This window comes from Parus major, chromosome 18 (genome assembly GCF_001522545.3).
Source record: "Parus major isolate Abel chromosome 18, Parus_major1.1, whole genome shotgun sequence".
NCBI lineage: Eukaryota > Metazoa > Chordata > Aves > Passeriformes > Paridae > Parus > Parus major.
In genome coordinates this window covers 5,664,600-5,677,896 of record NC_031786.1, presented here as the reverse complement: position 1 = coordinate 5,677,896, position 13,297 = coordinate 5,664,600, and the positions used below count along the sequence as shown (strand labels likewise).

At 47.1% G+C, this 13,297-nt stretch overlaps 1 protein-coding gene across 1 annotated transcript; it reads left to right on the top strand.

The window, feature by feature from the left end:
* The first annotated feature begins 5,211 nt into the window (after positions 1 to 5,211).
* On the top strand, positions 5,212 to 13,225 carry WFIKKN2 (WAP, follistatin/kazal, immunoglobulin, kunitz and netrin domain containing 2). Its single transcript, XM_015645456.3, has 2 exons — positions 5,212 to 7,612; positions 9,746 to 13,225. The coding sequence occupies exons 1-2, from the start codon at positions 7,412 to 7,414 to the stop codon at positions 11,255 to 11,257; spliced, it is 1,713 nt and encodes a 570-aa protein (XP_015500942.1). The 5' UTR covers positions 5,212 to 7,411; the 3' UTR covers positions 11,258 to 13,225.
* The last annotated feature ends 72 nt before the right edge of the window (positions 13,226 to 13,297 follow it).

Genomic DNA, 13,297 nt, shown 5'->3' with positions numbered 1-13,297 from the left:
TCCAAGAGTACTTGGCTGTAACCTCACCCCATTCCCCTTTTCTGTGATTAAACACAATCCCAGCAACTGGTGAGACAGAGCACTGAGCCCGACACGCTGGCCCTAAAGGCACAGGGAAGTTGTAACGATTAAACCACATGAATCTCTTAAATTGTTACCCAGGATTGCTCTGCCAGCCACTATCGTGTCAGGCAGGACCCATTATCTCCAAAATTGTCATGGAAAGAAAGTGCTGCATCTCAGCAGACCCTGCTATGCTGCAGGCTGCAGGTGGACTCTGAAAAGAAAAGAAAAAAGATGAAAATAAGAATGTAAGTTGAATTAGCTGGAATCAGAAAGAACAGCAGTGAAAAAAAGCTATCAAATGCAGGCAAACATCCCATTGCCAGGGCAGGAAGGGTGGGCTAGCTGCTCAATGGAAGTGGGTCATCACTGTTTGCAGACATCACTGGCACCTCCAGTTGAGATGTGCTGATGAATGAAGAGCACCTTTACAAACCAGAGCTGCACTTTGCTGTCTTTGGGTACTTCAGTAAAGGCATCAATAGCCACAAAGAGCTGCACTATCTCCTTCTGTTGGCCACGGCCTGGCTCCAGCTGGTGCAGACTGTGTGATGCCTTGCATCTGGTGGCACACAGGGCAAACTAAAACAAAATAGTTCACCTCTTGGAAAGACTCTTAATGTGCCCAGTTTAGAAGGCAGGGACTGCTCCTGGCAGAGGTCACCCTCTGGACACGGGCAGAGGATGTGCTGTGTAAGAGCCAGGACTGCTAACAGCCAGCAAAACCAAAACAGGCAATAACTCTTCAGTTAAAAAGGAATTTTGTCCTAATTTAAATTCCAATAAGACAGAATTGTTGCTAAAGGGATTTCATGGTATCTCCAGAAATGGAAATAGTTCCATTTTGTGAAAATTAGCTTGTTTATAGTGAAGTTTTGGATACCAAACCCTCAGAGGAGCTCTGGAACTTCCAGGTTGTCTGGAGAAGCCAACACTCATTGCCTGATGAAAAGCCCAGATGCTGGGAGCTGCTCTGCATCTCCTGGAGAGGCTCCCAGCCACAAGGAGGGTTCCAAACATCCACAGGATTTGGTAAAGTTTCACAATGGAGCACAAAATCATGCAAAACTGCAGCAGTTTCATCTCACCTCACAAACTCTTCTCCACTGAAAGGTTCATAACCTTTCTAAAAAGATCATCTCCAAGTGACAAAGAGATGGTTCCTTCATCTCAGGGAATTAAGGCTTGGGGTTGAACTAAATTAGTACAGCAGATTAAAACCTGACTGTTTATATAAATTGAATCGCATCACAAACAAAAGAAATGTGACTTTTCTATATTTAAACTGCATTTTGAGAAGGAAATGGTGCCCATGGGGTTGGAAGCAGGGTCTTGGGACTCCAACCTTTTGAGGCTGTTGCTGTGTAATACTCAGCAAGTGATTTCCTCCCAGCTTTACATTCCTAAAAGTAAATAAGGGAGGTTAAATTAGGGTCATTTGTAGACTGAAGTGAATCTGTGCAAAGGGCTCAGTAATATTCATTAGTTCTACATGGGGAACTAAATTAACTTAACATTCCTGGAGAAACACCACCGGCTCTGGTGAAAAATGTGCTGAGCACTCATCAGCCTGAGCACGTGCACCTCACTTTTATTCTGACCTCTGATTCAAACCGAGCTGGAACGAAGCAGAACAACTGAAAATATAAAGAACAACAACAGATAAACCAGCTCAACAGCCACATGGGAACATTTCCATCTGCACACCACGGGTTTGGTGCCAGTTCCCTAAAGTGCTGTTATTCAATCTTGCCATAAAACTAACTATGAACTCTTAAAACCTGCAGCAAAATAAGGTGCTCAGCTTCGTGTGTCCGTGTTGTCTGTATTTGTCACTCAGCAGGTGACAGGACATGGTCCAGCCTGTACACCAGGTAGCTGAGAGGCCTTGACACAGAAAGTGCTGGCCCTGCCCTAATGCCACTGACTGTGATTTCTGTTTCTTGTCATTCCAGGCTGCATTACAGAGCTCAGGTTTCCCTGACTCAAAGCTTGATTGAGGGAGCAGGTCTCACTCAGCATTGACAGTGACAGAGAACTGGAAGGGACTTTAGGAAGAGATTTCGATCATCCAGCTCTAAGGCAGGATGAACCCATTCCTAACATTTAATCTTTGCAATCTTAACAATCCAAAGATACCAACATGACCTCTCTGAATTATCTATTGGCTATCTTAGGCTTTGTCTCTAAAACAGAGACAGAAAGAGATGGGCTGGTAAAAGCTTCTGAGCTTCTGAGCTCAGCTTTTCGCCATATCTTGCTGATAATGGATATCTCATTGATTATCTTCCTTTGTATCCTTGGTGCCTCTTGCTATGCTGTTTCAGACAGAATAAACCAAACAATAATGAACCATCATCAAACTGGCAATTGCTTCCTGCCCAGCTTATATTAGCAGAGAAAGAGAAAGCAAATGATGATTAGTCCTATGTCTGCACTCAAAGATAAAACCCCTGAGCAGAAGCCATCTGCTGAGGCATAAAATAATAATTCTGGCACTAGCCCTGTCTGAGTGCAGTGCCATCAGCCCTTCCCAAAACACAATGCAATGCAGGCCTAATGCTGAGTTCTAGCAGGTGGCCCATAACCCTGTAATAAACTCCCTGCCATTGATTCCCCCCCCAAACTGAGCCCTTTTGTCTAACCACATTAACTCCTGCTTACTGAGCAGCTGCACATGAGGCAGCGTGCACATCAGCAGCAGCTCCTTTCGGTGAGCAATCACCATGCCAAATGTGCCCACTGAGCCTTCCCTGCTCTCTGAGATCTGCTCAGCTATGTTATTTCAGAAGTCAAAACCAGCACTTGTTAGTTCTGGGTGCTTACAGGAAGATTTCTATCTTAGCTTCGGGAAAACTGAAATATGCCTCTGCTGCTAATTTTGCATATGAAGGGAGCCGAAATAGGACCCAGACAGGCTGTTCCCATTTTACACCTTCAGCCAAATCTGCCTGGCCCATTTGCATGTGCTCCCAAAGCATGTGGCCAGCACATCAGCCTTTGCCTGCTCTTTGATGTTCAGAGGTGCATCTCCTGCTGCCAAAAATCCTCCTTGCTCAGCCAGCTATCCAGCCAGCAGGAGATGTGTGGTCTTCTGAGGGCTGTGGAAAGACATCCAAGCTGGGTTCCCTGGCCATCCCCTGAGCAGGTCCTGCCAAGGTTCAGGATATCACTCAAAGGGGAAGGTTTGACTCTTTGCAGTCCAAAGCAAGATTAAACTGAGGTCCCAAGGCATTATCTGTATTTCTCTGTGGAAATTTCCTGCTTGAGACAAACAGTTGGCAGCTATGCACCAAAAGGATGTCATCAGCATCTAGCAGTGATGTTCCCTTTCAAACGTCTGGCTATCAGCTTTAAGTACAATAAGCTTTACATACAGCTTGGAACACTGTTACTGCCTAAATGAAACAGGTTTTTTTAGAGTACAGGCATGGTATTTTCAGCTGTGCATGGACAAGGAGCCACCTACAGAGGGTGCATGGTGATGGTGGGGCTGAAGAAGAGCATGTCCTTGGAGCTGCCTGCATGAGCAGGGTCCCTGTGGGCAGGGCAGATTTGGGATCCCATTTGGAAGAAGGGGCTGATTGATACTGAGAAGAGTGCAGGGAGTTGGTACCAGGCCCTATTGCGACCAGCTGTCCCTGTGAGAGGAGGAGGAGGAGGGTGGCCTCAAGGACCAGACAGAGTCTTTCCTTTATGCTACTCTCAGAGGCAGAGCAGATCCAGCATCCAGCCTTCACCCCTGGCCTTAATCTGCAGCATGTGCTGGGGACATCAATGGCACTGCTGCTCCAGCTGGGAGCCCTCGGGCAGGGTCTCGATGCCTCAGGCAGCAAAGTGCCACAGCAGGGATGAGACACAGCCTGTCTGGAGAGGGGGTGGCAGCCGTGTTTGTGTTGGCAAAACCAGCTGCCAGTGGCAACAGGCCCAGGGAGCACAAGAGGCTGGGGCTGGAAGGGCCCCTGTGCCGAGGAAGAGATCAATGGGACTTGGAGTTTTAACATTGCAGGGTGACGGTTCCTGCCAAGAGCCTTCCACAATAAAACCAGCAAATCAATCCTCCACTGAGTAACTCCAGATGAGGGCTGCTGGCCTAGTAAGTCTGATCAACAGTTTGCTGCTCCTTTAGCAGTGGCTAAAGGAAAAATAACAAAATAAAATTATAGTTTTCTGTACATCAGAGAATCCTCTTTCTGTCCTCAGTTAAAAGGTGTCACAACACACTCTGGGTCGACACTTGGCACAGAAGAGGAGGGCATAAAAAAGGACAAAGAAATTATAATTTACAAGAAACCCAACAACAGTTAAGGCAGTTCTAGATTACCAACCCTAACCAGGGCCTTGGGCACTTTAGGATTGGGGCTTTTCAGGACTGGTGCTGGTCACACACCAATGTCTCCACTGCTGGGACCAGACCCAGGATGCTGACTGGTGCCATCAGGCAGTTCACAACAGTCATTAACTGGTGGTGTTCTGGAGTGTCCAGTCAGATCTACTGAGGTCTCTGGAGTTAAATTAACTTAAACCAGGCAAGTAAACAGCCCTCAATGAAACCCAGGGGACAGTGAGTGCATTATTCAGAGCTTGGCTGTCCATGCTGGGACAATCAGGGTCCCCGTGGTCCCTGAGCCAACCTGGGGCAGCCTGTATAGTGGTTTCCCTCCTGGATGTGCTCCTCAGGCTGGCTGACAGCATCTCTGGGATGTCCTGGCAGGACAGAGCAGCTGTCAAGGGTTGTTTGGAGCCCTCACAGCTTCCCCTGCCCTCTGGAGCTGTCTGCCCACATTCACAGGAAGATTTATGGCAATGTTTTCCTCTCTCATGGCTGAGCTCAAGTGGCCAAGGGACTGATGCAGAAACATGATCCCTCAGAGCTGAAAGCAGAAAGCTGCAATGGGACTTACCTTTCAGTGGAGAATATACCTGTGTATGGAGAACGACATAGCAAAGCAGAAGGCTGCTCTGTCTGTCTGATGAAAACCAGTATCAGATTTTTCAGAGCCCCACTCTGCTCCCCCACTGAAATGTGCCTCTGGGCAAGGGATCCCTGGTCAGGGACAGTTAAAAATTAGATTTTTTTTTTTTTTTCCTGTTTGGAACAGAGTTCCATCTATGGTGGCCCATATTAGTACATCTGTCACTCACCAAAGCTAGCACAGACCTGGCTGTCTGGTGCCAGGAGAGGAGATGGAGGCTGTAGGATCCACCTCTGGCCCAGCAGGTAAAGGGATAAAACAACCACAAAAGATTAAAGCTGGCAGGAAAAGACTGCATCCATGGCTGCTCTGTGGCAATGCCATGGATTGAGGGAAAAGTCCCTGTGTGTGCACTGGCTGTTGAGGTCACCAAGGCAGCTTCCCTGGATACCTGCACTCCTCAAGGCCCACGCACATCTAGTTTCAAAGCCTATCTGTAGTCAGTTTTGCACTGTAAAGTGTCTTTGTTTAGTCAACAGAACCACTAATACATGTGATTTTGTTGTTAATAGAGCTTTAAGAATTTTAAGTACCTCTTGGGAATGTGTCATTTTTGGTTGGCTTTTTCAGGCATCACAGGGCGCTACGTTTGTCTTTGTAAACAAGCGCTGAATAAAACATTTAGCACACAGCCGCACTTTGTACAAGTGTCATGCAGGTTTCTAAAGTTTCAGAAAGAATAAATCAACTGCAAACTGCTGCCTGGCAGTTGACTTCACTCCTTATAAATAGCTAATTTGGACAACTTCCCTCTGCACGTCCCATGAAATTCAAATACTGTGTATATGGTTAATGCAGGCACACAAATCAGAGCTGCAGCAGCCCCTTTGATCAGCCTGGGTTGCTACAGAAATGCCACGGCGAGGGGCAGATCGGCTCCAGGTTGCCCTCCCTTTCTCCTGGAGGTGATCCCGGGGAGCACCAGCAGGTCATTGTGCTCTGCTGCCTGGCCCCATGGTGACCCAGTTCACTGCCGGCTGGACTGGTTGGCAGCCATCATTGCTCATTGCTCAGGGGAGAATTAGGTCCAAACTCAGCCATGAAAAACAACCCTGGATTTATAAACCCAGTGGAAAAAAGTAAGGGCTGACTCTGGCTTTGCAGCTCTCGGCACTGGGCATGGGGTGGGTGCACACCCTTCCCTCCTACCCAGGCACAGTGCTGCTGATCCAGCCTTGCAGAACCTCCATGTGGGATGCAAACTTACCTGATCCTCCCAGGAGGCTCTCAGCAACACACAGGATCCATCCAAGCTACTCCAAAACTCAGCCCAGAGGCCCTAATCCTGGAAGGTGCTGAGCAACTCAGACTTCTGCCACTCACCTCTGAATTTTGGCACGTGTTCAGCACAAGCAGGATCAGTCCCTTGCTGTAATAATCAGGGAATGAGGAACTCAGCTTGACCGAGTTTCCCTCCCACACCCCAACGCAAAAATGCTGTACATTCCTTTATGCAGGTTTCCATAGAAATATTTTTTTGTTGTTGCTGTTAAAGGGGTCAGCAATGCACTGTACAATGGGATCTAGCTGTCAGGAAATATGGAGGAATTCAGGGACACTTTTAACATCTTCCTGGTGTGACTGGAAGGCAGCATTAAACTTAGCATCATGGAAATCTCCCAACCAAAGAGAAGAAAAAAGTCCAGAAGAGCCCCAGTAGAAGTTATGAAGACATTCTGCTTTGTTGATCCTAATTTTAAATAAGTTATTTCTTCCCTACTTCCTTTGTTAAAATATGATATTCTGGCTTTAATTGCTTCAATCCTATTATTTGTTCCTTTTAGCAAGTGATTGTGTAGCCCCTTGCTGTGGGGAAATCCCCTGACTGCGGGTCCGTGTTACTTAGACAAGTCCCCTTTCAGAACTAAATGCCATTCTTAGCATAGGGAAGTACTTTAGGTCTAAAGGGGTTAAGAAGGCCTCCCTGCATTCAGAAACATGCAGGGGTCCCACCATGCCAGTTCCAGCCTTTTGAACTCTTTCCAGCTTTTTTTTCTTGCAACAAATCTGTCTGACTGCCACCAGGACATAGGAAGCGTGTGCCTGTCAAAGAAATCAAGTTTACTTTTTCTGACTTGTTAACAGAGGCAGGGTATAAATAGAGCTAACTCTGCTCGCACAAGTAGTGTTTCTCTTAAAATAAGGGGGTGACTTCCTAGGACCTTTAATCCAATGAGGTCCAGACCAAACTGCACTATCGACAGAGGCAGCAGAGGAGCCTGCTGAAGTTTTTACCGAAGTCAGGTGCATCTGGGTTCCTCAAAAACTTAAGGCTTACCAAAAAAAAAAAAAAAAAAAAAAAAAAAAAAAGAGCAACCCCAAGAGAACAAGAACTGCTTCAAGCTCGGACACTGCCCTGGAGAAGTTCTGAGATGTTGTTGGTACTGTTCAGTCGGTGGATGTGGATCTTGCTGGGGAAGAGCACTGTCCTCTTGCTTCTGGAGGTGTCTCTGAAAGGGAGAGCCCTACCTCCAATCCGCTACTCCCACGCTGGGATATGCCCCAATGACATGAACCCCAACCTGTGGGTCGATGCTCAGAGCACCTGCAAGAGGGAATGCGACGCTGACCTGGTGAGTGATGCACGTTTTTGTGTCTCTGCACCACGGGGGCTGCTGGAGCTCTCGGGGGGTTTGGTGGGAGCCTTCTATCCCAGCTGGAAGGGCGCTGGCACCAGGCAGAACCCAAAGCAGACAGCACATGTGTTGAACTGACCCGTGACTGATGTAACATAGAAAAGGTTTGGTGGGTTATCAGTTAAGAGGGGAGGTGTGTGTCAGCTCTCATTTTTGCTGGTGTGGGTATAGCACTCACTCTGATCCTTTTCCTTGTTTTCATGTCAGAAGAAATGTCTGAATTTGATACTCCAGAACTCAGCATGCCCTGAGGCCAATCTGTAGTATTTTAACAGTGTCATCTTGCTCTTTGTTGTTGGTGGCCATCATCAATGTTTTATATTCCCGGGAGGAATCCTGTATGAAATAGTTTAATTTAACATACAAATCAACCTTTGCTGCATTTGAAGTGCAAAGCTTGCTCGGGGTGCAGAATAGGGCATGGCTGAAATGACCAGACAGATGTTCTGTGGGATGCTCCCAGCTCAAAATGTGTTTAGCTTACCACCCTAAAATTCATTTTTCAACTTGTCAGCACTGCCAGCTCAGGCTGGCATCTGAAAATACCTGCTTGTCCTACCTCTTACATCATGTCCCGTGACAGAGTTTCTGCAGCCCAAACCTGGCTGACAGGAACATTTACTGCGCTGAAAAAAAGTGTTTGGGTTTGTGTTCTGTAGCCAGGTTGTTTCTGCAATGCTAAAAAGGGGGAAAAAAAAGACAAAAATTCTGGCCATAAGTAAACAAAGACATTTACTCAGATGGATCCCATGTGTTAGGAATGAAGGCGCTCTTTTTACTTTTGCCATTTCCAAATAAGCTGCCTCTGTTCCAGCTACCAGGTGCAGCAATGAACACTAAAACACTTTCAAAACCCCAGCAGCAGCAGCACCAGCAGCAGACAATGATGTTTTAATAATTTACTGGCCAAAACCTGAAAGCCAAAAGCCAGTGGCTACAAAAATTCTTTTTGCCTAGTGGTAGCACAGAGTCCTGGGACTTTGGATGGAGTGAGTGTACTGCAGGCAACCAAGGACTCTGCCAAGCCACACTCCTTAACCCCAGCTGAAAACCTCCCCAATCCTGGTTTCTAGCTTTGCTTCTGAAACATAGTAATGTGCAGCTGGAAATGGGGAAAGAGTTTTTGTATTAGGTCATCTTTTTCCCAATAAGGAAAGGATATGGGACTCCGGAGAAGCTCTTTAGTGTGGTAGCTTAAAAACCATTTTGTTCTCACTTAGGGAAAAAGCTGATGGATTTTAGGGGGGCTTGTAGAGGTTTAACACATGGTGGAAGTGAACCCTTGTTGGCCACATGGTAGCTGTTTTCCTGGTCCCTTGAAATAATCCATAACCACCCAGAAACCCTGATCACACGTATCAAATACCTTTTCTGCACAGAAGATGAAAATTCTGCTAAAATTAACCACAATTTAGAGCTGACTATAGCCGAGGCGGGGTGTAATAAATCACTAGTAGAGTGATGCTGCATTTGAAAATAGGACTAAAATAGGACAGAGAAGCCATAATGAGCTGTTTGGGGTTTGTTTTTCTAAATACCATAGAAAAACTATTTTTGGAGCAAGTATTACCTTGAGATATTCTATTTCCTCTACAATGTGAACAATTACAAATCCTTGGCAGTTTCACCTCCAAGGGCCGGCTGTTAGTCTCAGGGAATTCAAATAATACTTTACATACTTGTGTGGAAAATAAGAAGGATTACTGCCTACAGCCATATGATAAGACTTTCCATCTGCTCTTGTTTCTCAGGGCTTGTCCACAGGCATTTCAGAGAGCATGGAAGGGGGGTGGTTGGTTCATAGTCAAGCAGTCCATGTGACTCTGGGGTAAAGACTTACGAGGAGGTTTAGGAAACAGAATTACATTTTCCTTCCCAAGAGTCTTCTCCTTCAGCACTTCACTGGGAAATGCTGAGGGGATGTTCCTACTCACTGACAGCAGGGACACTGAGTTTCAGATCACGGATATCTGTGGCAGAGCTGAGTTTCTGGGCTCTCTGCTTGCTGAGTCTCCAAAAAGGCCTTTACTCTGTTCCCAGTAATGATCAGGTTATTTTCCTTCCCCACAGGAGTGTGAGACCTTTGAGAAGTGCTGCCCCAATGTCTGTGGAACCAAGAGCTGTGTGGCCGCTCGTTACATGGACATCAAGGGGAAAAAGGGGCCTGTGGGGATGCCCAAAGAGGCAACCTGTGACCGCTTCATGTGCATCCAGCAAGGCTCAGAGTGTGACATCTGGGACGGGCAGCCCGTCTGCAAGTGCAAGGACAGGTGTGAGAAGGAACCGAGCTTCACCTGTGCCTCTGATGGGCTCACCTACTACAACAAGTGCTACATGGATGCAGAGGCCTGTATCAAGGGCATAACACTGAACGTGGTCACCTGTAGGTACCATCTCACCTGGCCAAACACCAGCCCTATCCCCCCAGAAACAACAGCTCGCCCTACCACCGCCTACTCCGAGACAACAGTCGTTGATATCTTGCCACCTGTGCTGGTGAACAACCCTGTCCAGCAGTCTGTCTATGTAGGAGAGACTGTCAGCTTCCTCTGCGATGTCACAGGGAGACCCAAGCCAGAAATCACATGGGAGAAGCAGGTGGATGGGAAGGACAAAGTCATCATGAAGCCAAACCACGTCAGAGGGAACGTGGTGGTCACCAACATCGCCCAGCTGGTCATCTACAACACGCAGCTTCAGGATGCAGGAATCTACACCTGCACTGCCCAGAACAGCGGTGGCCTCCTCCAGGTGGATTTCCCTTTGTCAGTCATCAGAGGAGAGCCCACATCCAAGGAAGCTTCCCAGAACAAAACACATTTTCCCACCGATGAGTGCCTGAAGCAGCCAGACAGTGAAGACTGTGGGGAAGAGCAGACCAGGTGGTACTATGATGCCAAGAAAAACAACTGCTTTACTTTCATCTATGGGAACTGCAACAGCAACCTCAACCACTTTGAGACCTATGAGCGTTGCATGCTAACGTGCATGAACGGCCCCATCAACACCTGCAACCTGCCAGCCCTTCAAGGCCACTGCAAGGCCTATGAGCCCAGGTGGGCCTACAACAGCTTGACAAAGCAGTGCCAGTCCTTCATCTATGGCGGGTGCGGAGGCAATGAGAACAACTTTGAGAGCCGGGAGGCCTGCGAGGAGATGTGCCCCTTCCCGAAGAACACGCACTGCAAGGCCTGCAAGCCCCGCCAGAAGCTGGTGACCAGCTTCTGCAAAAGTGACTTTGTCATCCTGGGCCGCATTACGGAGCTGACCGAAGACCAGGACTCGGGACACGCCCTGGTGACGGTGGAGGAGATTCTCAAGGATGAAAAAATGGGATTAAAATTCCTGGGGAAGGAACCACTGGAAATCACGCTTTTGAACATGGACTGGAGCTGCCCGTGTCCCAACATGACCACAGTGGATGGCCAGCTGATCATCATGGGGGATGTCCACAATGGCATGGCTGTCCTACAGCCAGACAGCTTCGTGGGCACCTCCAGCATCCGGCGCGTGCGCAAGCTCCGCGAAGTCATCCACAAGAAAACCTGTGAGCTTTTGAAAGAGTTCCTGGGATTGCATTAACCTCCCTCATACGTGTGAGCTGCCCTGATCCATGTGTTAGTAGGGCTAACAAGTGCTAGGCTAGAGCCAAACTAAACACACTGTTTAGGAGGAAGGAAGATACACTGTAGGAGTTATGCAGAACCCCTATTTTAATCCATTAATGATGCTTAGCAACAACATAGTTTGGTCTTTGGCAGGCATGTAAACCAGCAGCAAAAGGCCATTAATCTTGCATTGAAATCAATTTGTCCATATAGGAGTGCCATTTAACTAGGTGACTCACTTCAGTAATTATACAATTTTTATCTAGCTTCCATCATAAATGACAGAATTCATAGCATTTGTTTGGCTAGTTGGTACACAGCTAAGAAATACGTAATGTCAATTTAATCTCTCATTTTCAGTCAGGTTTGTCATTGTAAGTCACACACGGCTCCTTATAGCAGCACTAATATTTCAAGAGAAAAGCCTGTAAATTATTGTCTATATTTACAATTGTGCGCATTTAACCAACCTACACATTATGAGTTTGCTTCTTTTAATTGCAATTTTCCTTTTTTTTTCCTTTTAAGAACCTCATTTTTAAATGGCAACTACTACCTATCTTGCAATCCTTACTGGAGGAGAAACTCCCTTGGTTCTGTGCCCAGGACAACAGGTCCCTATAAAAGCTCAAGGCACAGTCTCACCCTGAAATGACATTTCTGTCACCAGAAAAAGGTCAGCAAACACCCTCGTTCCCTATTTAAGTTTCAATCAATATAATGTCTATCACAAAAAGTCCAAACCAGGACAGCAGTGTGCTGCCAGCTGTCTTGCTTTTGAAAAGCCTTTACACCTGAGTATACACAGCGATTTATTGCTTATTTTCAGTATCAATCCTGCTTTTATAGACGAGAGAGCAAAGTAAGAGGAGTCAGAACAAAATTCAGCCTAGGAAAGTGAGATACACAATCTGCAAACTGCATTAGGCAGACACAAAGCTCCTGAATCTGAACTGCACAAACATAAGCAGACAAAGTGGACACTTTCAAGACCTTTTTAGAGTCTTTCAAACCTCAGAACACACTTTCCACCAGGCCACTGTATATAGGTGTATGAATGAATTCCCTAAGACAGCCAGCACAGGCTGTGGGTGGGCGCAGGTGAATACACATAGGATAAATAATTTTAACATTTGTGTGTCCAAAAAATGTAACATTTGCCTATAAAAAAATCCTTAAATAAAGAAAAGGCTGATCCTGGAAACATCCTGCGGTGCTGAGGAGTGTGATTGCAGGGATGAGGGGTGAACACGGCACAGTGAGCCTTGTCACTGCTCCTTGTTCTGTGGGCTCAGCCAAGTGACTGTGGCAGAGCTCAGAGCTTGCTGCCCTGCACAAAGGGCCTGTTGAGGGCTGGAGCAGTGTCAAGACATGTCTGGGTGAGAAGGAAAGGAGGAAGGGAGGCAGGAAGGTGCAGGCAGTGCTGCCCCATGGTGCCATCTAACGGGCTTGCTGCGGGGCAGCCGAGGCTGGCAGGGGAACACCTGTGTCTCTGCAGGCCTGTGGCAAGGGCTGGGGAAGGAGATTAAACAGGCAGATGTTGGATATCTGCACACCCCCCCAAAGCCTGTGCATGTTGAGTGTTTGGTAATTGCAGGGAGGAAAACTCACAGCAAGAGAAACAGCATCGGATGTGAGTCCAGCTCTGCTTCCCCTGATTCCACACTCTGCACCAGCAGCCAAGCCATGGGTAGAGACCACTGCAGGATGGAGAACTGGGCTCCTCTCCCTGTGGTTTGGGCTTGGGTTATTTCTGAAGTGTTCCTGCAACTGGAATGGATCTAAATCTCCAGTTATTTGGATAATTTCACAAGAAGCTGAGTGGGAGGGAGAGAGAGGAGTCTGGACCAGGCTTTGCTGACCAAGAAAATACCTGCTGGGTTTTTCGTTGTACCTTTCCTAAGTGTATGTGATAAAACCTCCAATTAAAGGCCCATAATGTTTGCATATGTTCTTGTGGAGACCATTTTCTGCAGATGGGAGATGCTGGCCCTACTGGCCTGTGAAACAGCTG